Source organism: Zingiber officinale, chromosome 8A (assembly GCF_018446385.1).
Source record: "Zingiber officinale cultivar Zhangliang chromosome 8A, Zo_v1.1, whole genome shotgun sequence".
Classification (NCBI taxonomy): domain Eukaryota; kingdom Viridiplantae; phylum Streptophyta; class Magnoliopsida; order Zingiberales; family Zingiberaceae; genus Zingiber; species Zingiber officinale.
Window position 1 is genome coordinate 15,412,406 of NC_056000.1, and position 23,409 is coordinate 15,435,814.

General features: G+C 39.8%; 4 protein-coding genes across 7 annotated transcripts; 1 reads left to right on the forward strand and 3 right to left on the reverse strand.

Annotated features, from left to right (window-relative positions):
• Positions 1 to 311: 311 nt before the first annotated feature.
• On the reverse strand, positions 312 to 11,387 carry LOC122012676. Of its 3 annotated transcripts, none has more exons than XM_042569286.1 (19): positions 11,112 to 11,387; positions 10,567 to 10,718; positions 10,248 to 10,475; positions 9,920 to 10,006; positions 9,675 to 9,764; positions 9,475 to 9,601; positions 9,268 to 9,368; positions 8,987 to 9,155; positions 8,320 to 8,441; positions 5,434 to 5,562; positions 5,225 to 5,323; positions 4,943 to 5,000; positions 4,784 to 4,859; positions 4,537 to 4,663; positions 3,904 to 4,061; positions 3,036 to 3,108; positions 2,751 to 2,945; positions 2,344 to 2,437; positions 312 to 1,324 (listed from the first exon to the last, which is right to left on the reverse strand). In XM_042569286.1, the coding sequence occupies exons 2-19, from the start codon at positions 10,639 to 10,641 to the stop codon at positions 498 to 500; spliced, it is 2,835 nt and encodes a 944-aa protein (XP_042425220.1). In that variant the 5' UTR covers positions 10,642 to 10,718; positions 11,112 to 11,387; the 3' UTR covers positions 312 to 497. The 3 variants fall into 3 exon arrangements, with proteins under 3 accessions (XP_042425220.1, XP_042425221.1, XP_042425222.1); XM_042569287.1 differs by having other exon boundaries at positions 10,567 to 10,730; XM_042569288.1 differs by having other exon boundaries at positions 10,567 to 10,772.
• Positions 11,388 to 13,167: 1,780 nt separating this feature from the next.
• Positions 13,168 to 18,282, forward strand: LOC122012679 (probable ethanolamine kinase). 2 transcript variants are annotated; one of them, XM_042569290.1, is made up of 11 exons: positions 13,168 to 13,449; positions 14,808 to 14,899; positions 15,203 to 15,309; positions 15,889 to 15,994; positions 16,525 to 16,647; positions 16,872 to 16,963; positions 17,154 to 17,238; positions 17,342 to 17,447; positions 17,531 to 17,597; positions 17,770 to 17,862; positions 17,953 to 18,282. In XM_042569290.1, the coding sequence occupies exons 1-11, from the start codon at positions 13,283 to 13,285 to the stop codon at positions 18,079 to 18,081; spliced, it is 1,167 nt and encodes a 388-aa protein (XP_042425224.1). In that variant the 5' UTR covers positions 13,168 to 13,282; the 3' UTR covers positions 18,082 to 18,282. The 2 variants fall into 2 exon arrangements, with proteins under 2 accessions (XP_042425224.1, XP_042425225.1); XM_042569291.1 differs by lacking the exon at positions 13,168 to 13,449 and adding an exon at positions 13,480 to 14,274.
• A 95-nt stretch (positions 18,283 to 18,377) lies between these two features.
• Positions 18,378 to 20,286, reverse strand: LOC122012678. Its single transcript, XM_042569289.1, has 3 exons — positions 19,740 to 20,286; positions 18,788 to 19,664; positions 18,378 to 18,689 (listed from the first exon to the last, which is right to left on the reverse strand). The coding sequence occupies exons 1-3, from the start codon at positions 20,199 to 20,201 to the stop codon at positions 18,580 to 18,582; spliced, it is 1,449 nt and encodes a 482-aa protein (XP_042425223.1). The 5' UTR covers positions 20,202 to 20,286; the 3' UTR covers positions 18,378 to 18,579.
• Positions 20,287 to 20,800: 514 nt separating this feature from the next.
• Positions 20,801 to 23,378, reverse strand: LOC122012680 (subtilisin-like protease SBT1.4). The gene has a single exon (XM_042569292.1). It carries the CDS (start codon positions 23,307 to 23,309, stop codon positions 20,988 to 20,990), a length of 2,322 nt encoding a protein of 773 aa, XP_042425226.1. The 5' UTR covers positions 23,310 to 23,378; the 3' UTR covers positions 20,801 to 20,987.
• Positions 23,379 to 23,409: the final 31 nt, after the last annotated feature.

Genomic DNA, 23,409 nt, shown 5'->3' on the forward strand with positions numbered 1-23,409 from the left:
CACCCACTAGTGGCAATTGGGCATCCAAAACATAAATGTTCAAACGATTGCATCGACAATCACTGTCACGTTCATTAAATTAAGGTTTGAAGAACAGGAAAATAGGGGTAAGTTTAATCATACCTGCACAAGCACTACCACTTGAGCCCACTCGTGCATCAAATACCCATTTTTTTAAGAAAAAAAAAACATACAAGTGAGTATTTGGTATACACATGGCACTACCTGAGTGGGGTTCAGAGAGTGTCTATACAGTGTATAGGATCTGAACTTACTGAGAATAGGATAGAAACAACTCGATGCTTTCGAACTTACTGAGAATGACGAGTTGTATCAAATTTTTGCATCCACAAATCAAGTATGTGCATTACAGTTTCAACAAATAAAAAGACAATTCATTCATATTGGCCCTATATGTATTGCTGCTCTATGAAGAGTTAATATTATATGTATAAGAATACCTTTCAGAGGGGGATATTATTCGTGTCTGAGATCGGCTACTGGGCCAGATTAAGTTGCATGTCAGGTCCTTTCTCCCCAAACCTTGAAAAATCTTCTGGCAGGGGAATGTTCAGCTCAGAACAAACTAACTGAACTATACTTCTTGTGACACCGCCTAGGGACATTTTGTTCACTGTGATTGCAATGGAAAAATTATGCTCAATGTCGCAGAATCCAGTAGACCCACCAACTCCAGAGTGCCCAAAACTCGTCAGGTTACCAGTTGCGGTATTGAAATTCCGAAATCCAAGGCCGAATTTACCAGTGGGAACAACCAAGTCAGCGTACTCGCTCAAGCCCATGAAAGCGTCATGGATCTTGGGGTTGTTAAATATTCGGGAAACATTTTTGGAGTCTCCATCTTCGGAGTTAGCTACAAGGCTATAACCATCATGCTTAGCAGTATCTGAACTGTCCCCGTTTGTATTTGAACTTAGCAAACGCTTGTTCTGTGCATATGCGCTGACAGTCTCCTTGATTTTCCATTTTTTCTTAGGTGGTTTGACTGAAGGAAATGTAGGGACGTGGACATGACTTCCAAGGAGAGGCTTCGAAACAGATGAATGAGGGGGAGGCATGGATCCACCTGTAGCAAGGGAAGCATAGTAGCGAGCCAAGGCACGAGCAGAACAGTGGCCATTAGCAGCAGGAATTATAGCTCGGCGGATGTTTAATGTGTTGAAGAGCACGGGAAGGTTGGATGCAATCTCGGCGAAATTAGCCTGCTGTAAGCTGGATGGCATTTCTGGCCTACCTCTGATCTCAAGGAGATTTTGGAGCTCTTCTTTGTCAAGGGTTAATGTGGCAAGCCGAGATTCCACACCTAGAAAGAAATCAAAACAAGGAAATTACTATAAAAGAAAGCTGGGCCAAAAGAAAAACAAATATAGTAATATACAGAGAATGGGTAGTCTCAGAATATGTATTTTATTATGGTGATAGATTTGAACCCACCACAGAGGATATTGGAATAATAATTAGGAGGAAAAGTATTAATAAAAATAAGATTGTATGACTTTCATTACAACTATTGTTTGACTTTAATGTCTAATTTCCTCAAGATGAGATTAAGCCTCAAGAACAGTGTGCATTTCAATACAAATTCAGAAAACTGCAGTAGATGTCTTAATGCATTGGAAAATGGAAAGTTTATAGATGATAAATGATATCAGATATATCTTATAAATCAGAAAATATAGATTGAAGACAAGATAGAAAATACAGCAGTGCTTCAAATCCTTTTTCCTTGATTGATTTGAAATTCCAACAACTACAGCTGAAATTATTCAAAACTTCTTCACATAGGTCCTATATGGAATTTAGAAATCATTATCAAAGCTTAAAGGTATTCTCAATACAGTTGAAGCTTTTATCATACCCAAATCTAAGATAGCATATCCATTCATACGCTAGGGATGTAGTAAAATTTGTGAACATATTATACCACCCAAGTAATGTATTATGTGACTGGTAGGCTACTGCCGATTATAAAAAAACGAGGCAAACTGAGATAGTGTAAAGAGAGATCCATTTAATTTGAAAACAGGATGTTAAATGAATTAATGGGTGCTGCCTTTCTAGTTCAAACTAGCAGATTATGTTCGTCAATTGTTTAATTAAAAATGTAACCGGAATCCATTTTATGTAGTGCTTGTTTTCAAATGTTTGATAGTCTCAATTCCTCATTGTAATATCTACCATTGTATCCAAGCAGGGAATCATAAAGTACACATGCTTAATCACAATTTCCATTAAAGAATGTCAATATCCACCTATCATCATATCAAGGTCAGAATTTGTGACCTTAACTACTTGGGCTAGAAAAGTAGAGATTGCACGTACCAGGAGGAATACCAATATATAATTCGCCTTCGATATTGAGAGGATGGATTATAGCATCTTCCAGAATTTCTTGAAACTTCTTTCCAGATGCATGCTATTTAAATGAAACGAAGTATTTAGATATTCAAATACACAAAAGAAAAAGAATTTAAAAGCATTTCCAATTAAACAATATCAAGCATAAAAACTTCAAATAGCTTGTGCTAGTATAGTGCAACTTATCTTCTTTCATTACAATAATATTTTCCATGCCCTAGAATACAATCTAACTTCTATGCTGGAAGGCACTATTCAACCTCCAACTATTTGCTTATTTGTGTAATATTAAAGGGTTAGAACTAAAATGCCAGATGCTAGTAAACTAATAAATAGCACGCCACAGAAAAGACAAAAAAAAAGTAGGATACCTCTATCACACCACCACAAAGCCATCCAAAAGACAAGTAGTGGTATAGTTGCTGGGAACCAGGTTCTGTCTCAGGAACTGACCTAGCAATATGGTGAAGAGACTCCTCCCAGTCGCATATTAGCAAAGGGTTGCTCCTAATAACATCCGACATAGTATTGTGCAAGCCGGATGAGTGGTTAAGAACATGATGAACCTGAAGAAAGAACAATATAATGCATGGTGAAACCCATGTCTTAGTTCAAAGAAAAAAAAAATCTTGGTGAATCACATGATCCTTCTTTACCTTTATTATATCCTTATTGCCGCCGCTAAACTCTGGCCAGATATTTGCTATGGTTTCAGTGAGCTTGAGTTTTCTGGGAAAAAAGATTCACATCTATTAGAGCATTCATGACTGTAGAATTAGATATCTAGAAACAGAAATACTTTGCAAATTCCTTTCATTATTATTAGTAAGTAATTTCTCACACTTAACAAAGAATTTGCATGATTCTAAATGTACTTATCACTCAATTGCCTTGCAAGAGGAATGCAGAGATTTCTACATACATTGAATTCATGTGAATAAAGTATTAGATAAAATCATCTACGATGTCATTGTCCAGTGATATCCACATTGCTGAACTAAAATATGGTACTACCAAGTTGGAACAAGCATGCCCCCTATGAGTTTGATTGACTTTAACATAAAATTATCCTACAAGATAACTAAAATTATTCCAATTTCCACCAAGCATCCTGCAAAAAAAAAGTTCAAGCATGATGCTAAAAGAGAAAGAGATTAACATGTACCAGAAGATTTTCCTAGTTCATGAATACTTTTAGTTTGTCAACCATAGTTAATGACAACACCATGCAACTTGGTTCGCAAAAATGCAAAATGAATAATCTAGTCTTGAAATCGCAGGAGTCAATAGCTACACAACTACTCATTGTGAAAGATATGAAGTTATTAGTTGGTACTAAATCTCAAATAATCCTTGTAAGAATATGCAGTACAGTCTCTAGCTTCATTGAAATTCAACAATAAGCATTGCAACCATCACCACCAAAGCTCATTAAAGTATCACCATCTCCATCTATGCACAGTAAAAGGTTGTGAAACTACATATATTGACCTTCAATTCAGAAAATATTTAATAATGTCATACCCCTTATCAACAAGCCAATGCACCATCCCAGCAGTGATTCCTTTGGTTACTGAGAAAACTGGAAACAAGGTGTCTGGTTGAACAGGGCGGGGATCATATCTCCCAAGCACGCCTGCAGCGGTATCTATTATAACCTTTCCATCTTTGTATGCACAAACCTAAAGATGTACGAAACAACACTCAATAAACCAAACAAAAATATGAAAGAAGAAAAGTCTCAAGTAAGCAGATCAACTGCCAAAAGAGGAACATCTTTCCAACAACTACCATTTTATTGGAACTTGTTCCATGAGAATTATGATATGCATCAAATTCCTCCCTATAAGACTTATCCAATTGTTTATTTCTCAAGAAGAATTTTTAGATATAAACTTACAATCTCACCATCCGTATTATACATCTTTAGTTTTTGCCAAACACAGTACTAAGATAGTCTAAACCTTCACACTAACATAAAGAACCAAAACATAAAGAGTAACCGAGCGTTTAAACTATTGAAATGAGTTTTCAGACCAAAAATCAAAAGCATTATATGAATTTAACCACATAAACTGTCTAAAGAATTTGAAATATACCACTCAAATAATAAAAGAGCTTGCCAATGTGCCAAAAAAATAAATATAATAAACTTACTTGTATTCCGAGTATTTTCTCGTTTCCAAGCTCAATCAACAACTGCCTCAACTTGGCCTCCACATTAGACTGAATCGGTGAATCATATATCCATTGGTTATTTTTTGTTGGTCCAATGTTGATGTTTCTAATGCACACGAATAACACATAAAATTGGGAATTAAAATATTAGCACAATGATTCAAATGTTTGAAAATGTCAACAAAAAGAAGATTGGCATATAAAAAGTTGCAACCAAAATATTCACCCTAGTAGTGTCAACTCAGCAAATGGTCTCATGATGTCAAAATAAATGACACGTACATCAAGTGTAGATGAAAGCCCTGAGAAAGTGAAATACTACCTCTTTATAGCATGATATCAACACATTTACATATAAATATTAAAGAGCTATGTGCAAACAAACCTCGAAGAAGATTTACTACCCTCGTAAATATGACTGCATCTCCTGGGAAAGCATCAACCTGGGACAATGTGAACATCTTAATTTTTCACAATATGACTGAGTAAGTTTTCACAATTGTCTAAATATAATAATATATTTATACCAATTATTTACATCTAAGCTGTATAATATATTTAATGAGTTGATGACCCCTAGGAGGATATACAATAATGCCAGCAGAACATCATAGGACAAATTGAAAAGAACATTTACAAAGTACCGAGAACAGTTTCTAGCACTTACAGGGTTAAAGTGCTGAACTTCCTTTTTATTCATTTTCATTTTTTCTTGAAGAACCTTCATGTTCTTCTCCCTTTGTTCAGCCAAAGTTTTTATGTTGTCCTAGATGGAAAGAATGTACAAGATAATGTAAACCACAATAATGAGTCTAACTGACACTTCCAAAATAGAAAAAAGGGAAGAATGTAAGAAAAGACAACAGTCATACTTACAAGTGCCTCGCTAGCTGGTGTGGAAGTACGAAAAAACACTGTTGCAATGTTCATGGCCTGCTCTGGCATGTCAACACGCAGCTTAAGCCCCATTTCAGAGAAGGCTGCCAGCAGAGCCACATGATCCCCCTGCATAAAATGTGTTCATACTCTAAAAAGAATGTCCTAAAGGATAACCAATAAAAATTCTACTTTCTTGAAGTACAACAATTGTGCCATATGCACATTTGCTTATATTATCCTAGCATCTTATATGCTTACTGCTAAAAAATTCAATAGCCTAAAAGGTTACAAGCTGAATTTTCCATTGAATTTTGCATTGGATAGAACCTTCAGAAGCAATAGCACAAAATCCATACATACATGAAGCTATCCTGCTAAAGAAACCTAAGTTATGGAAGCAGATGGATTTATTTAATCACAAAATATCTACTTCATTTTTTATAAGCTTTCTCCATAGATGGGATGAATGACATTAATAAATGCTTCCTGTCTGTGAGTGAAGTCTCTGCCATTTTAGCAGAAATTGCCTGCTAAATGAACTATAAGGTAGCTAAGTGCACTCAACCAAAGCCCAAAATTATGTTTGGGCAATGTATATAGTTTGCTAGCTGGATTAAGAAACAGAATTAGACAAAGAGGAAGCAATTTATCCATCACTACATGCTTTGCGCTCATGATGATTAAGTTTTACGCTAAGAAATTTTTTTACTTGCCCATGTAATTATATTCTATGGCCCTTAAGGTCAACGAGGGTTGGTATAAAGAATCCAATTACACTGTTGTTATTCCAATCAAGGTGATTGTGGTAGGGCATTCATTGATGCATTAAGATGTGCAAGAAGAAGGTATTCTGACAGAGAAAATTGGAGAAGAAAGTAATGGTGCATGGACAGTCACAGTTGTGGCATAATTAACTAATTATCTCTCAATTTCCACTGGTTGTACTTTGATCACTTAGGAAACTTCTATGAGGCAGAGGAGGCAGAGATGCGACAAGAGTGCTAACCAATTAAGACGAAAGCAGCAATGAAGAAGGAAAAGGAAGTTATGGAGGTTTAGGTTTTAGCTTTTTTTATATAGATTTGGGTTAGTTAAGAAAATATTCAAGTGGAGCAGAGAATTCTTGTAGTTTAAAACAACCTGGACAAAATTATAAAAATATCACTAGATAAGGTATGGAATGGAATAGAATCAGAATCTATTAGGAATAAAATAGAATGAAATGAAAAGGAGAATGATTCATTTCATTCCTTTATTTGGTTGTCATAATATAATAGTATAAATAGTGGAATGCTTTATTTTATATTTAACTCTTCTGTTCGTGTAATTCTTCTGATCAATTTGACTTAGTTTCTTTCAAAATGCCAACCTACTTCATTCATCTAATGCACCTCTTTTGTGGCAAAAGGTGATTCGCTCGCCCCAGCACCCCGCCAACCCTTCCCTAGGTCAACACGGAGGAGGTAAATCATGGGTAGCTACTAGCCATTAGTGCAAGTGGTCAAGGCATGGGGGAAGGCATGCTCGGACGCGCCGAGTTTCGACCCCAAGACCACATATGGCAACACCCCATGTCTCAACCACCGCACCACCCCAAGGGGACAACTAATGCACCTCTTTGGTTGATCCGCACTGTGCTTCACTTGGTTAGTCCACTCGATACATTTAATTCACCTTGTCTATCTAACCAATTAGCTCAACTAACTTGCTTGACTCAACCTATCTCCAACCGTTTAACTAGCTTGTTCAATCAGCTTGGCCCACTTGAGATCACCAACCTGACAAATTCACTTGATCGTTTCAATTGATTCATCTAGCTCGATCAGGTAGACTAACTCGCCAAGTCTATAGTCTATCCATCACAATTGGCCCATCTCGATTGATTACTCTAACCAATCCATCCAACTTGATCGACACGCCCATCAATAGGACCAACTGGCCTGATTGGCTTGGCCATCTCTCCTACTCCCCGGCTTGGGTGACCCATCTAGCCAACTGACATTTTTCAATTCAACTAGTCTACCTGATTTAATCCATCCACACTACCAACCAACTTAAATACTATATTTGGTAGTTGCGGAAGGAAGTGTTTCCGCTCTTAAAGTATATAATGGATTGAGTGGATTGAGTCATTCTTTATTATAGAACATCCCACCTCAAATTGTTCATCCAAACATTGGAATAGAATGATACATGGAACAAACCATTCTAATTCCGTTCTATTCATGTGGTCTCAAATCTCATACTATGTTAAGCAAAATGATCAAATATTGCTCGACACAATCCTGCATCATTGTGATCAATCATGTTGATGAGTATTATATCATAATCACACATTTGACACCCTTTGAAATGCTACAAAAACATATCAAAATGAACTGAAATAATATGTTAGTTTTTTATAATTTGTGTTTGTATAATACAATATCAAACTTTACTTTTTCAAATGGGACAAAAAGTACAAATTTAGCTAAACAATTTTGTTATCTTCTTTTTCATTTCCTTAATCATACCTATTTCCTCTCTAATTCTGCACCGGCTCTCTAACTCTCCACTGGCACCCTATGACAAAATACTAACACAATACCAAAACAATATTGTGGCTTGAGATTTTGAACCTTGATATGTACCATATACAACCTTAAGAGTATGGAGCAACATAATGAAAATTTTCAGCTACAGTTAGTTTGATTTTTTTACCTTTTATGTTTCTACATCCTGAACCAACCACCAGTTGTAAGAAATACTTTGACAAGCTTACTTTGTTAGTGAGCAAAAAAGTTCAACCACATCAGCCTAACTGACTAATGCAAATCATTACAAATGAAGCAAATAACTACAATCTAGATGCTAGTAATCTGAACTAGAAGTTACATGACATACCTCAGCACATGCCAAAAACATTTTTGCTAGTGCTTGTTTCATAGAGCTTGAAATTGACTTGGTAAGACCAAAATCAAGTAAAATAGGACGATGTGGAGGTTCTCTGCTAACAAGAAAATTTCCTGCAAATATGGTCCCCAATGAATTATACAATCAATGATTCAGGTTCCTTTAATTTAAAGGTAAGAAACAAAATAAAAATTAAACATAAGAAACAAAATAAGTATCCATTTTGAGGTAGACAATAAAATAAAAATCCTTTCCTAGTTATAATTTCCATATGGAACTTTATGAATATTAAATATAAAGATGGGAAGTAACATTAATCATTGGCCCTCATTGTCGATTTTGGAGCAATGGGCGAGGTGTGTTTAAAATGAAGTAGGATCCTCATTTACCTGTTGCCTATTCCATAGCCAAAACCAGAATGAGTTTTTTTGCCTCTAAACCACCATTGCCTGCATGTTGTAAAATTTTTGTGTTCTCCCAGACTAGCAAAGTCCAGTATTTCCTAAAGTATGGGACATATTTAAACATTTCGATACACAGATTACTAGTAGGTACAAATCGAACTGGTAGATATACCTACTACACAGCTTGGCTTTCATTCCTACTTCACGGTTCTTAGGAAAAAGGATAGAACAAAAATTGCAACAAGCAAGTGTACCTGGATGAGGATCGCCATTGAAAAAACCGTCAACATATATTTGATGAGCATATGCACGTGTAATTTCTTCAACAAGCTTCTGTTTGTCCACACCCAGTGCATCAAGTGATTGGACATCATTCAAGCGGATACCATCCATATATTGTAAAATAAGGACCTTCTCTGTTGACTGCTAGTAGGAATTTGAAAACTATTCATGAAATAAATGCTAAACTAGTAAAAGAATTGCCCCTGAAAAGATAGATGATGAGGCAAAAAGAAAGAAAAAAAAACTATTCCACCTGAATAACATCAGGGATCAGCACATCAACTTTATTAGCATATTTTAAACCTACATCCTCACTTTTGACTCGTAAGTTTTCTGAAACTCTTCTAGTGTTCTCTACATAGAAAAAGAAATATGATTGTCAACAATCCATGTATAAAAGATCACCCTTCAGAGTATTAGGGTAAAATCAATTTCAAGATAGCAATCACGACAGACTAACCTGCTTCGTGATTGAAATCAAGTTCTTTAGGTGCCTCCTTACACCATTCATCTATCATAGGGTTGAAGTCGTATTGTGGCTCTGCCCATGCTATCCAATCGATTATAGATTTCGCGTTCTTTAGGTCCTGAAGACAAGTGCTGATAACTTAATGGCAGGATGACCTCAAATTTAGTTGTGTCGAGAGGAAAACTGCAAACCTCTAATATGACCTCCTTGATGCCCCTATGTTGAACTTTGACAACCACCTCCTGCCCATTTCTCAGAGTTGCACGATGAACTTGCGCTATCTGCAATTCAATACTTAGGATTTTTTTAATAAATAATTAACAAAAAAAAGTAAATTGCACATATCCTCTCAACCAAGACTAGAAGAGATGACGCGCATAGTTACAAGCACAAAATTTTTAGGATCAATACTTCTATATTTGGTCATGTGACTTACTGATGCAGTAGCAAGTGGTGCTTCAATGAACTGAGAGAAAATGTCATTCATAGATTTTCCAAGCTCCCGCTCTACAGTTTGGCAGACCTAGATGATAACAAACTTTTCAGAATCATGGAATTTAGTACCCGCAGCTACACACGTCGACTATAAGAAAGCAACAGTTTTATTCAATGCGAAATTTTCTAGGCTCTTTTTAGTTTCCATGTAAGCATGACCATTATGCATCAAGCCATCAACATCTCCTAACTACACCTTAACTATCTTCGTAGCTCAATGCCCTATAGGTATGAATGCATTAACGAAACATTCAAATTGTACAAGTTACCTCTTTTAATTGCCGAGGAGGAAGAGAGTCCTGCAACTTTTTGAGAAGGCGTATATACGCCTCTGGAAGAACATCTGCTCGGGTAGATAAATATTGACCAAGTTTTACCCACAAACCTTCCAGCTCAATCATCAAATTAAGAACACGTCTAGCATTTCTTTCATGAGTTTTTTCCCATATAGAGTCTGTTTTGACTTTGCTAAACCATTTAACTCGCTTCTGCATGCCCTGCAGTATTACAAAACCTCACTAACCTCTCTTCTGAACAAGTGAACAAACAACAATTAATCACACAAGATAGTTGTTTGGCTAAGCACACCTTGTAGTCCAAGTATATCACCAATGCTAAAGTGAATACTTTCATCCGCCGCTTCAAGATGTTTCCCCATCCCATTAGACAGAAGGTGAACGAACAGAGGATCTTGGTACCTCAACCACGAACTTGAACGAACACCAAAGATTATTGCACTTCTGTAAACCAAACTATTTCGAAATCGTCAGTAATCATGTAGATTCATCGATCAGCTACCAAAAAAAAAAAAAAAAAGAGATCAAACAATGCTTAGGCGTCCATCAGAAGTTATCTTAAGTAAAACTTTAGCCTTCACAAAACTATTCTAACCAGCATGTAACGAAGATTTTTCGTGTATATATATATATATATATATATATATATATATATATATATATATATATATATGTTGATGAGGCAAAAAAAATTAAATAAATAAAATAGCAGCATGAATCAAAGATCTAACGAGAAATACAACCCGCTCGAGCAATCTCGTCGACAATAGGTGACAAAAGAAGCAGCTCAATACGCAAGCGCATTAATTTCATGCTAAATACAACAAAATAAGCTACCTTCAAACGATCCAAACGCCCAAATTGGCAAAAGCTAAACCTCACGAGAAGCAATCGAAACTTGAAAAACCCCAGCAGGTCCGCAGGCAATCTGCGGGAACAAACCACAGGCTGCGGTACAAAAATGCGAAACCTCACGAACGACCGAAGGGAATCGATTCTTCGCCGAAGATACTGGAGATTTGGTCACGGAGATGGAGGGGATTTTCAGATTTGGCCCTCGCGGCGACGGAAGGAGGAAGCACGGGTCGTGGACACACGAAGACCATTGGCGTGAAATCCAAGCGGTCAAATGAATCAACGAAGTTAATGAGATCGAAACCATTGGTTCACACGAGGATTCATCCCCTCCGTCCATATCTTCAGCGGGCCCCTCGGTCGTGCTTTTTCGACGTCCTCGTCCGAACTTTCCCGACCGATCCAAAACGTACCAGCAACATCAAGCGTGGGTTAGCCTTATTACGTCCACTAAACGCGAGAGTAAACGATCGGGTCATAATCTCTCGCGCGAGAAATATAGACTCCTTTTTCTTTGGACGATGAGTTATTTTGACTTGACACCCACAGAGTACCTTTGGACGGTTCAACCGAACCAACCGAAAATCGTACACATGGCCATTTAGTCTCTGGACGAATTAGAGAAAAAAACATCTCACCCTTTAAGACATTTATTTATGAAAATAAAAAATAATATATTATATTTTAAATATAAAAAAATTGTTATGGAAAATTTTGCAAATTAGACAAGTAAACAACTCGCAATAGGCACTATACAACAACATCCTTTACGAGAATCGAGAAACTTATATGTTTAATCGAGATGTCTGATCCTCTAACTCAACTAATTCTAAAGTCAGTTGACTTTCTGTTTCGTTCATCGGATAAGTCCTGAGGCACGAACAATAAAATTTTCTTAATTTCTTAACAGAGTAGTGTATTGGGCCAGCTATGCGGGCCATGCGGCCCGAGACTTGCTGCCGTGGAACAACGACTTCGGCAGGGTCAGAGTTGGTGGGCCGAGTGACGTGGCCGGGCACAGACCCATCAATCAATGTGCATGTCAGAAACGTTCGGTTTTAGAGTTAAACTGATAAAGTCAATGTTTTAATTAATTTTCAACCGATTACTTTGACTGTTTAGTAGTCGGCAAATGTGGTGATGAGGATAATAATAAAATACATGATTCAATGTATTAAAAAAATTAAGTTATCAGATTTTTAGGAAAGAAATTTTCATAATTTAATCACGAGTCGTGAAAATGGAGCAACTTGAGAATTAAAGATTGTCCTCGACGAATATAAGGCCAATAAAATCTTTAACATATGTTTTAAACGTATAATTATAATAATTTTAAAGGGGGCAACGTTTTCAAACAAGTGGGATTTGGTGCGCACATCTTTGTTGACTTTGTAAATGTATAACAATAATTACTCTTTTTTATTATAAAATTTAGAGAATCTACCATAATATTTAGGGTTATTTTTAAAATTAATGAATTACTAACCTAATATTTATATTTATTATTAAAATATGGTCTCCGTCATAATTAAATATTTTCTTATTATCAGATCTAATTTTAAAGGCACTTTCGTGAAAGAAGCCTATAGCGTGCCTTGCCGATTCTAATGCTATTTTTATTATGGACAAAATCTTACAACGAATCCAACGATGTGGTTGTCAGTTGAATTAATGGCACGTTTAGCAGAATCTAATGTTAATTATCTTACAAGAAATCTAGACAATGATATTTTGGGTCACGAAACCGACCATTCGCTGTCGGGATCAAACAGGATACATTATGTTAGTAAACGTGGTCACCTAATATTGGCTGGTTCAGCCTGTGTGAATGCTGTATGTATTTCAGCGAGAACAGGAAATCCTGAAGAAGAAGAATCTAATGGTTATTATTAATACTTCTAGAATCAGATGAAAGCATACGAAGGAAAAAATATATTTCACTAAAAAGTTTTCCTTTTTTTGAAAAAAAAAACTAAAATGATTACTATATGTTTTCTCTTAATTTGATTTTGTTTTCCTGTTTCATCTCTATCAGCCAATCCAAATAAGGGGAAGGCCCCTCGGTGTCTTCTTCTCGCCTTTTCTGTCTCGTGCCTCCTCGTTTTAAGACAAGCCAGTCGATCGGGATGGAGTGAGAACCACCACGAGAAGAGATGGGAGCAACGGAGCTCAAGAATGGCGGCGCGCTATCGGCCATAGAAGAATCCTCAGAGCAGGAGAAGGACGAGCGGAAGCAACCGGAAGCTGACCACCTGATCCCGTTCTCCCCTGTCACCATCGACATCTCCCTCCCGCTCCACCAAATGCGGCCCCATATAATGTCAGCTCGACTCCCCTCACCGATTTTTTGTTTTGTAACTGATTCTTCGATCTTTGGGTCCATTCCTCTTGATTTTTTTTTTAAAATGTATTTAGATTTTAGGGCGAACAAAGGCGTTAGCTTTCTTGCTCGTAAGGTTGTCGTTTTGCCTCGGTTTTGGTTTCTTAATTTTTGAGTCCAATGAATTGCCCAAGGAAGGTAGTTGTTTGACCATCTCGATTGAACTTATTATCGGCTAAAGTTTTCTCTGATCTCCGTTTGTCAATATTCTCATGCAACAACTTTCTTTTTCTTAATCTTATCACCCAGCCCACTTTTCAAGGAAAAGAAATGCTATGCAAAAGTAGCTTCTTTTTTTTCATTGCACTTCATTTCCCTATTAGTTTCCGATCCTCGGTCGAATCGCTGAATGTGTACATTTTTTATTTCTCGACGGTTATCGATCTTGTTGGTAGATAAACAAGATAAATAGTATGCACCTTGTCTATTGCGACTCGGCGATGTTGTGTTTAATTCAAGTTGTTCGAGAAGTGTGGCCGTAAGAGTGATGTCAAAAAGTAGTGGCCGTAAGAGTTTTCTGGGAGATACTCGCCTATTCTATCTGGGCACAAGGGTAGTTAGTTTAACTGTTAGGTAAACTAAGGAGACTTCCATATTGATAATATTTATGATGATATCTTAGAAAATCTAATCACAGATTCAGAATTTTTCATTGCAAGTATTGGATCTTCAAATTATTTCTTGTAATTCCTAATTCGTCTTAAGAGCACAACGGATCAACGAGAGAAACTAATGTCTCAATGACACAAGCATGTGCCTTTGCAAGTAAGCTTGTATATGTTTCCATTCATTCTGTTCGTTTATTATTTTTTTCCCTTTTTTCCCTTTGTTAATGGTGACTGGTGATTTGCTATTTATCTCACTAATATTGGTCTCAAACTCAGATGAGGATGTACGATTATACTAAGCCAAGAAAACTGGCAGACAAAGATTTCATAAATATTGTTTCTTTTTACCTGGATTTGGTTTGAGGATAGGCCACGCAGACTTGGTATAAACTATAAACACTATTGATATAGAGTTTAGTAACGTGATAAAATTCATTTAGGTGAACCTAAATAGTTAGGATTTGGGGTTTGTTTGTTTTTATTATTGTTTGTCTCTTTGTCTTTTTATCTTTTATCCTTTTTTTGGTGTCGTAATTGCCTCCAGTGCCATCTTTAAAAATTATCAATCTTATTACCTAAATATTTGTTTTCTGATTCAAAACTTTTGAGTTCTGGAAATGACCTACAATGAACGTGTTTTGATTGCCTTAGCCTTGAATGACAGGTTTTTCATTGTCCTTCTCTTCGTAGATATTTGTGCAAGGCTTTGTTTAAGAAGTGGTCACCTCTTGATGAATCTGTTTTCTCGATAGAGACAGTTTCTGGTGGCATCACAAATCTTTGTAAGCACTGCTCAAAGAACTTTTTGCCTTCTCTTTTATTCCCTATCTATCTTTTTCAACTGTTTAATAACTGTGCTGGAGCAAATTTACACCGAATTAAGGTGACTTAAAGAGCATGTTCGAAACTCCAAATATTGTATTATTTTGTAATATCCAAAGCAACTCAATTAGTTCCTCAATAACGTGTTCATATCATTATGTGATCTTGTCATTGCTTAAAATTTGTGTGCCTTTGGGCGACTTATCAGATCTGCATCTATTATAGTTACTCATTTGGCATTTTAACCCTTGCAATTCCTGTAGTGCTGAAGGTTTCTGTAAGAGAGGATACTGTCAAGATTGATACTGTGATTGTTAGGTTGTATGGCCCCAATACGGATTTAGTGATTGACCGCAAGCGAGAGTTTCAGGTGGGTTCTATACTCTATCCAACAACTTATTGGCTGTGAACATCACTACTTTACTAGTAACCAAAACTTTCTAGGTGAATGAATTTCTTCTTCTAAATAAATTCCTGTGTTCTATTTTATTATGTTTTGCCTTGCACATGCCTTACCATTATGAATGGCTTACATAAATGTCTAAAAATACTGGATTAGATTGGCTTAATGGACAATTTTGATGATGGTACTCCAGTTTGGTTGGAAGCTTGGTTCGGTAAAAATAAATAAAAACAGACTGCTGATGGATTGCTCAACTGAACATAGCTTCGGAAGGCTGTCTTGTTTATTAGTAGGGTGGTTCAAAGAATCCAATGACTAGACCACATTTCCATATGGATTCCATTCTTTCACGCTAAGGTTAGGGCTTTCGGCACCTGAATTAACACGGGTGATTAAGGAAAAAGTGATAACTGTACCCTCTGTTCTTCCTTCTATCAAAAATTAATTCAAGAAAACTTCATAATTTTTTATTATCATCTGTAGTGAAACTTTAGTAGTTATTATTCATTAGATGCATGTGCTTACCTTTGGGCAACTCATGTTTAGGCCCTACCACATATCTCGGCTGCCGGATTTGGTGCAAAATTACTAGGATGGTTTCAGAATGGCATGGTTCAATCTTTCATTGATGCTCGAACACTTTCACCATCAGGTTAGCATGATGATCATTAATTATTAGATCTTGGTGACTTATTTGATGATTAAACAGGCAATCTATCTCTCGATCATAGATGAGGACCTTTTTGCAGACTGTCCTTAAGCTTCACAACCTAAGTTGAACAATTTTAGTAGTATTCAACTAGAACAATAGAACTTATGTCACAATTATTTAGAGTTGTATGGAGGCTGCATATGTTTTGTAATTGGTGGTAGAATGAATTAAATAAAACTGACCATCAAGAAGGGGAAAGAAAACAAGAAAATAGAAGAACATGTTAAGACTTCAATTTTGGTCAAGATTTTTATTGGTATCCAGTTGAAGTAACAGCAGTCCAATACTTGCATCTTCGATGTTCTTTGAAGTGGTAAGTAGCTTTATGAGGAAAGTTCAATGATTGCTTGCACCTGTCTGCAATGTTTGTGCTCTTTTAATGTTTTGCGCCATTGAAACTTCTAAGTTTTTCGTCCTTTTGCATGTTGTTTGTCCTGTGTACATAAGCTAACTTAGTTATTTGGTTTCAGACATGAAAAATCCTAAAATAGCTGAGAAGATAGCTAGACAACTTCGTGGCTTCCATCAGGTGGCGATACCGGGATCTAGAGAACCACAATTGTGGAATGACATATTCAAGTTTCTTAATGAAGGTTGCAAAACTTACTCTTCCTATTTTATCCTGGTTTCTTTGTTGTTCAAACTTGAAAAATATTTTTCTAGCTATTCTATTGGCATCTTCTCCCCACCTAGACTTGGTTGTTGTTGTTGCTGCTGCTGCTGCTGCTGTTGTTGTATTGGCATCTTCTGCTTTTTTTATTCTTGGGACAACAATGTTTACTTCAAGATCAATCTGAATAAATATATGACACTGCAGCGGAGACACTAAAATTTGACAACAATGAGAAGCAAGCCACGTATGAATCAATATCATTCAATGAGATCCGTGCTGCAATCGATGAAGTCAAGGTAATTGTCTTGCGAATATGTTATATGTCTATCTACTGCTTCTGGCAGCAATATATATAGAGAGAGAGATTGGTCAAACAATGACCACTGAGTAGTAGTAATATATGATATTCACTGACCTAATGATGTTATTATTGATTCTTGAGTATTGAAGAGAATCATATCCTTAGCTCTTGATGTTTTCTAACAGAATATGACAGACCGTTTCATAGCCCCAGTTGTCTTTTCCCACAATGATTTGCTGTCTGGGAATTTGATGTTCAATGACAAACAAGGTGAATCTTAGTTTCTCCTTATGCCTCCCTCTTGATCATGATAATGACTTTAATTTTCTGGTGAAATACTAACCTTTCTGTGTCCTATCCCTTGATATTCTAGGGATACTATACTTCATTGATTTTGAGTATGGATCATACAATTATAGAGGCTACGACATTGCAAACCACTTTAATGAGTTTGCAGGCCTTGAATGTGACTTCAACTTGTAGGTTCCCTTTCTGTAAACAATATATTGGATCTCTTGATTTTAAACTAATATTGATGTGGAAAATGATGCTTTTAATGTAGATATCCGGATAAGTATACACAGTATCACTTCTTCAGGAATTATCTAGACTCTGACAAACCATATGAGGTATGTAAATCCTAGACTTGTATTTCCCTCAGCATTGAGCAGCATGTTTGCTGATTCCATTGCGTTTCATGGTCTAGAATCTAGATTGAAGTAATATAGTTAGACCAATATACAAAATAAGATTTGGTCTCTGTCAGGATTTTATGTTGATAGAAATTCTTTATGCTCCCAGGTACCCATCAAAGATCTCGAAGCCCTTTTTGTCGAAACAAATACCTTTAGACTTGCATCTCACATTTATTGGGCTCTGTGGGGTGTTATCCAGGTATGGTGCTTTTTGATCTGATGATCAAAGGAAGAATCTTGTTTCAGTTGGGTCCTCTAAACAAAAGTTTCCTAATTCTCTGGCAAGCAGGCAAAGGTATCCCCAATCGATTTTGATTATCTCGGCTACTTCTTCAAGCGATTTAACGAGTTCAAGAAACAGAAGGAAACATGCTTCTCTCTTGCAGGCAAGTATCTCTATAGTTCCAGCAGCATTTGAAAGTTACACCACCACAACAACAAATCAAATGATAGCGAGCATGCCACAAATCTATTAGATGTACTAAGTTTCCTCATTTCTATTTATAGCCACATGAAACCCTAATCCATCTATTGGATTCCTTGTAGCCATTGCTTGTAACCAAAAATAGATTCTATTATCCTCTAGTGGCAATCAATAAAATGCTATTTGGTTGTGTGACCTTTTCTTGTATGGTAGAATCATGCCAGCAGACATATGGCTTGAATCATTATGTTTTTGCCAAACCACTAAAGAGTATCATATAAAATGTGGACACGAAAACTTCCATGCTATGCATCTTTTTCTTTATGAATCTACCAAATCATAAATTTCTTGCAATCTAAAATTTAAAGAACCCTACCTACTGGGTGGAGCTGAGCTCTCAGTTTTATCGTTGAGCCTTGATTGGCTTCTACCTTGAAATGGCAGAAACAGAAACACAAAACGTGGTGTAAAAATTCTGAAATGAATGATGCATTAGAGAGATGAGATACCGCAAATTGGTTCTCTTTTGGCCTTCATCAACCCGTGGATGAACTTGCATTTCGGAAATCTTTCCAGTTGATCAGCCTTCGTCGACTTTATATCTGCAGGCGACGTAGTGCAATGTATTGAAGTAATAATTAAAACATCTCTTCCATGATGATAATATCAGAATCCAGAGACTCTAGGAGCAAAAGCAAACCTTTTCTGGGGAAGATCTTGCCATTGTGTAGGCCGACAATACGATCAGGAACCGAGTAATCGTTTCTCGATTTCTTCAGATGCTCTGACGACAACTTCAGTGCAACACTAACTGCATTGTGTGTGTTTTTGCCTTTCCTCCCTAACTTTATGAGCTTCTTGAATTGTTTCACAAAATCCTTTAACAACTTATTGAAGGAATTACCAGTTGCAAGGGTAGTTTTTTCAGCAATTACCCACTTCTTCCTCGCCCTTGCAGCATCCGCAGCCTCACCTGCATTTTGTACTTCTGGGTTGGATGATTCCCTCTCACTATCCAAAGAAGAATTCAACTTGGAAGCATCCACCAATTCACCATCTGCTTCCTCTTCGTGTCGGGAGATCTCAGTCTTTTCCGAGCTGAAATCACAAGTTCCTGACTCTTCGCTTGGTCTTGGTTCTTCGCCATCCAACTCAATGTGAGAAACGAATGCCTCTTCCTCGGCGATTTGCCTTTCAAGCCCATCATTTTCAGTAATAAATACTTGTTGATTCATCATATCCTCCGCGATCTCACTAACATTTTCTAACTCACTTGGCTTATCTATAGAACTTCGAACCTCCAGGACTGTGCTCGACTTGCTATGCTCCATTCTTTGCTTCAGTTCATCGAGATTAGCCGCGCTCTTGCTTGTTTGTGAAGGAGTAGAATTAGTAGCCGTGTTAGATCTCGCATATGGCTTCATGTTTTCTTTACTGAGGCAGGGAAAGCTTGGAAGAGATTGCAGCGAGGCCGTTGGTGAATCAAGATTTATGTTCTTGGAAGAGGATTTAGGAGGACTTCTTGCTGAGGTTGAGGAATCAAGGTTATGGTTCTTGAGGGAATCATCAATTGCTTCCTGCTAAAACAATTCATTGCCATGGATCAAATCTTACAGATTTTTTTTAAAAGAAAAAACAACTCCTCAAAATACCTTCTTGTTTTCTACTCTTGAACCCTCTCTTCCTTTTGTCTTCAACTCCACCCATCTCTCCTCGAACCTGTTCTCCATAGCCACCAACTCCTTCCTCCTCTGACTCGCCTTCCACCCCACCTCTTCCTCCCGTAGCTTCGCGCCACGCCTCGCAGCATAATCTTCATAGGCCCTGCCTTTCGAGACCTCCGACTGGCTCAGCTTCAAGTTTCGCTCCAAATCGTCCGCCATCTTCAGCAGCAAGTCTCTGTCGAACTTCGCCGATTCACCAAAATCCTCTGTTTGGTTTCTTCTTCGCGCTGTGCTTAGCTTGTAAGACGCATAAAAGCTCTCCAACTCCTCTACCTTCGCCTGAAGTTCGTGGTTCAGCCACCGGCGCTCGTCTCTGCTGACCGATTGGAAGCGGAAGATCTCCATGGACGGCCGGACTTCGTGCTGCTCTGCGTGCACGTTTAGCATCATGGATTGGATTTCGGTCGCGGGTGATGCAGGTTGGATGGGAGCTTTGGAAAGATCGAAAATTGACTCATTCCGTGGATTGTTTTTCTATTTTAGGGGAATTTTTTGGTGGGTTGAGGTTGGCATCAACTACGCGCGCGGGTCGCACTCTGTCCCCAGCTTCGAAGAGACGTTGGAAACAGAGGAGGTCGTTATTGACCGTTGAGGTCGGGGGATCCGCTCCAACCGCGCCTTCAAGAGCGTGACGTGATGCTCGCGTCGCGTCCGTTGTCTTATGGCTCCGAAAATTAGTAATTTCTTTTTGGATTTTATTTTTTTATAAGCAAATGAGCGTGTTTATATATCCGTAAGTTAGAATGTGCATTATAAATCCGAGTTACTTACATTTGATAAAGAATCACATCAAACAAAATGTTTAGGGACCGATATACATGTACTTACATCAATCTCACTCCCTCAAATATAAGCAATTATTTCTAGGCGGCAACACATAATGAATCATGGATGTAAAATATCAATATTCAGTCAAGTAGACGTAGTTCTTTTCTACTTATAAACCATTTGATGCGACTATCCGAAATGCAAGAACTACATTCAACAAGTACATGGAAATTATTTTCATAGCTATAGAACAGAATAGAACATGTAGATCTAGTTACAGAGTTCGAGTATAGATAATCGGATGTGATGTCTAATTAATTGACAGAATCACCTAATCAGACCAGTTCCGCATCCTGAAGCATCGATTCATGGCTGAACCTGAACTCCTCCACAATTCCATCTTCTGGCTCAAATGGAGGAGACGAAACTTTGCTTCCATGTAACGGCAATAGGACTCCTCACTTCGTGAGTTCCATCGCTCCACGCGAGGGAGCCGAAGGCTTGAGCGCCATACTCCGCCGCACTCTCCAAAGACTCGATTTTTATCTCGTAAGACAAGCTCTGCCCGACGGCATCGAACTCGAGCTTGCTCGGCGACACCGTGACGGCCACCCCCGGCGGGCTGGTGATGTTTGCTTCGTACACTGCCTCCGCAGAAGCTCCCACGTTGCGGACTACTCTTTTGTAGGTGACGACGTCGCTGTTAGAAGAGAAGACGACGGCGAACGCAGGGTAGTTGAGGCCGCCGGGGCTGGCCAGTGCGGTGTCGGAGCAGTTGACGCTGATCTCGTCGTTGGTGAACACCGCGATCTGCTCCGGGGTGTAGTGGATTGCGCAGAGGAAGGCGAGGTAGTCGCCGGTGTTGAGGTCGTAAACGAGGCCGGGGTCGAGCGCCCGGTTGGGATCCACGTGGCCGGCACCGCGGATGAATGGGGTGGACTCGGCACCGGTTGCCAGATCCTTAATGATTTCTCCGGCGTTGTCGGAGTTGTAGGCGGTGGTCATCAGGGCCGATTTGATGGCGGCCGGGCTCCACTCCGGGTAGGCTCCGCGGAGCAGGGCCGCGATTCCGCTTACATGAGGGCAGGACATGGATGTGCCGGAGATTATGTTAAACTCCACACGCCGTGGATCGATGTCTAGGTCGGTTGGGCTGGTACTCCCAGTCCACGCAGCCAAGATATTGACGCCGGGGGCGATGACATCAGGCTTGAGGATCTCCGGCGCGCGGTAGTTGGGACCTCTGCTCGAGAAAGCTGCCACCTTGGGGGCCGCAGGCGAGTCACCGATGACGGTGCCGCGGAAGAGGATGGTGGCGGTAGGCGAAGCCTGCGATTTGATATAGTATTTGATTTGTTCACCGGAAGCGTGGCTGACCATGGTGGCTGGAACAAGATGGGAATCCGCCACAAGTTCCTCTCCGCTCCCAGCATCGTTGGCCAGGATCAAACCGATGCCACCAGCCAATTTCACGGCAAGCCCTTTCTCGACACGCGCATTGGCACCGCGCTCGCAAAGGACGATTTTTCCGGCGACCTTCTCGGGGTAGAGGAAGCCCCGAAGACAGAGGCGAGAACCGGAATCGCCAGCATACACCAGAGGAAGATTGGTCGAATCTAATGGATCTCCAGAGTAAAGCGAGAGGCCGCCATAGGTGCTTCCGTCTCCGAGGACCACATCGGCCGGGAACTGTCGGTCGAGGGTAGATGCGCCCACGGTGAGTATCCACGGCGCGATGTTGACGGCGGTGCGCGATCCGGGACCGGAATTACCAGCGGAGCACGAGACCACCACTCCGTGACGCATGGCGCCGAACGCCCCAATGGCGATCGAATCGCGGTAGAAGGCGGGAGGATAACTGGCGCCGACGGAAAGCGAGATGACGTCAACTCCATCGGCGATGGCGGCGTCCATGGCGGCGAGTATGTCCGAGTTGTAGCATCCGTCTTTCCAGCAGATCTTGTAAACCGCGATACGGGCCTTGGTGGCCATGCCCCGGGCCTCTCCTCTGGCGTACTGGTAGAAGCCGGCTTCGTCAACGGCAGAGCCCGCGGCCGTAGAGGCGGTGTGGGAACCGTGACCCTCGGTGTCGAGCGGCGATTTTGATTCCAGAGTCTCATCGATGGGGCCGCGGGCCGCTTCATAGCCCTTGTAGAAGACCCGGGCGCCGATCAGCTTGCGATTGCAGAAGGAGGTGTTGAATCCTTTCCCTGCTTCACAAGAGCCGCGCCAGGAGGAAGGGGGCGGGGGGAGGGAGTCATCCACGAAGGAGGCGCGGGAATCAGGGTATACGCCGGTGTCGAGGATGCCGACGACGACGTCGGAAGCGAAGGAGGAAAAGGGCCAGAGGCCGAAGGAGGAGGAGAGGCGGAGGAAGGCCGGGGATCGGGTGGTGTGTCGCTGGCAGGGGCGGTCAGGGAGGACAGCGAGGACGGAGGGGAGGCGGCGGAGAGCGGCCGCCTGGGATGGAGTGAGGCGGGCAGAGAAGCCGGAGATGGCATGGGAGTAATCGTAGAGGAGGCTGGAGGCGGGGCGGCCGGGGAGTGAGCGCAGCGTGCGGGCGTACCAGTGGCGGAAGGTGGAGGGGGCCAGCTTGTGGGAAGGGGCCACGTGGACGATGTAGGTGGCCTGTGCGTCGGTAGCTCCCTTCGCAGGGAAAAGCAGCGGCGAGAAGAGAAGGAGGAGGAGGAGGACGCCGGAAGTGGGAAGCAGGGGAAACGACCGCCGCATCGCGCCGGGAAACGACAAGGAGAGCAGAGAGGAGATGAGGAAGACCCGATTGACCAATGGGAGAACGAGAAGAGTTAAATGACAACTAGTAATACTTAGG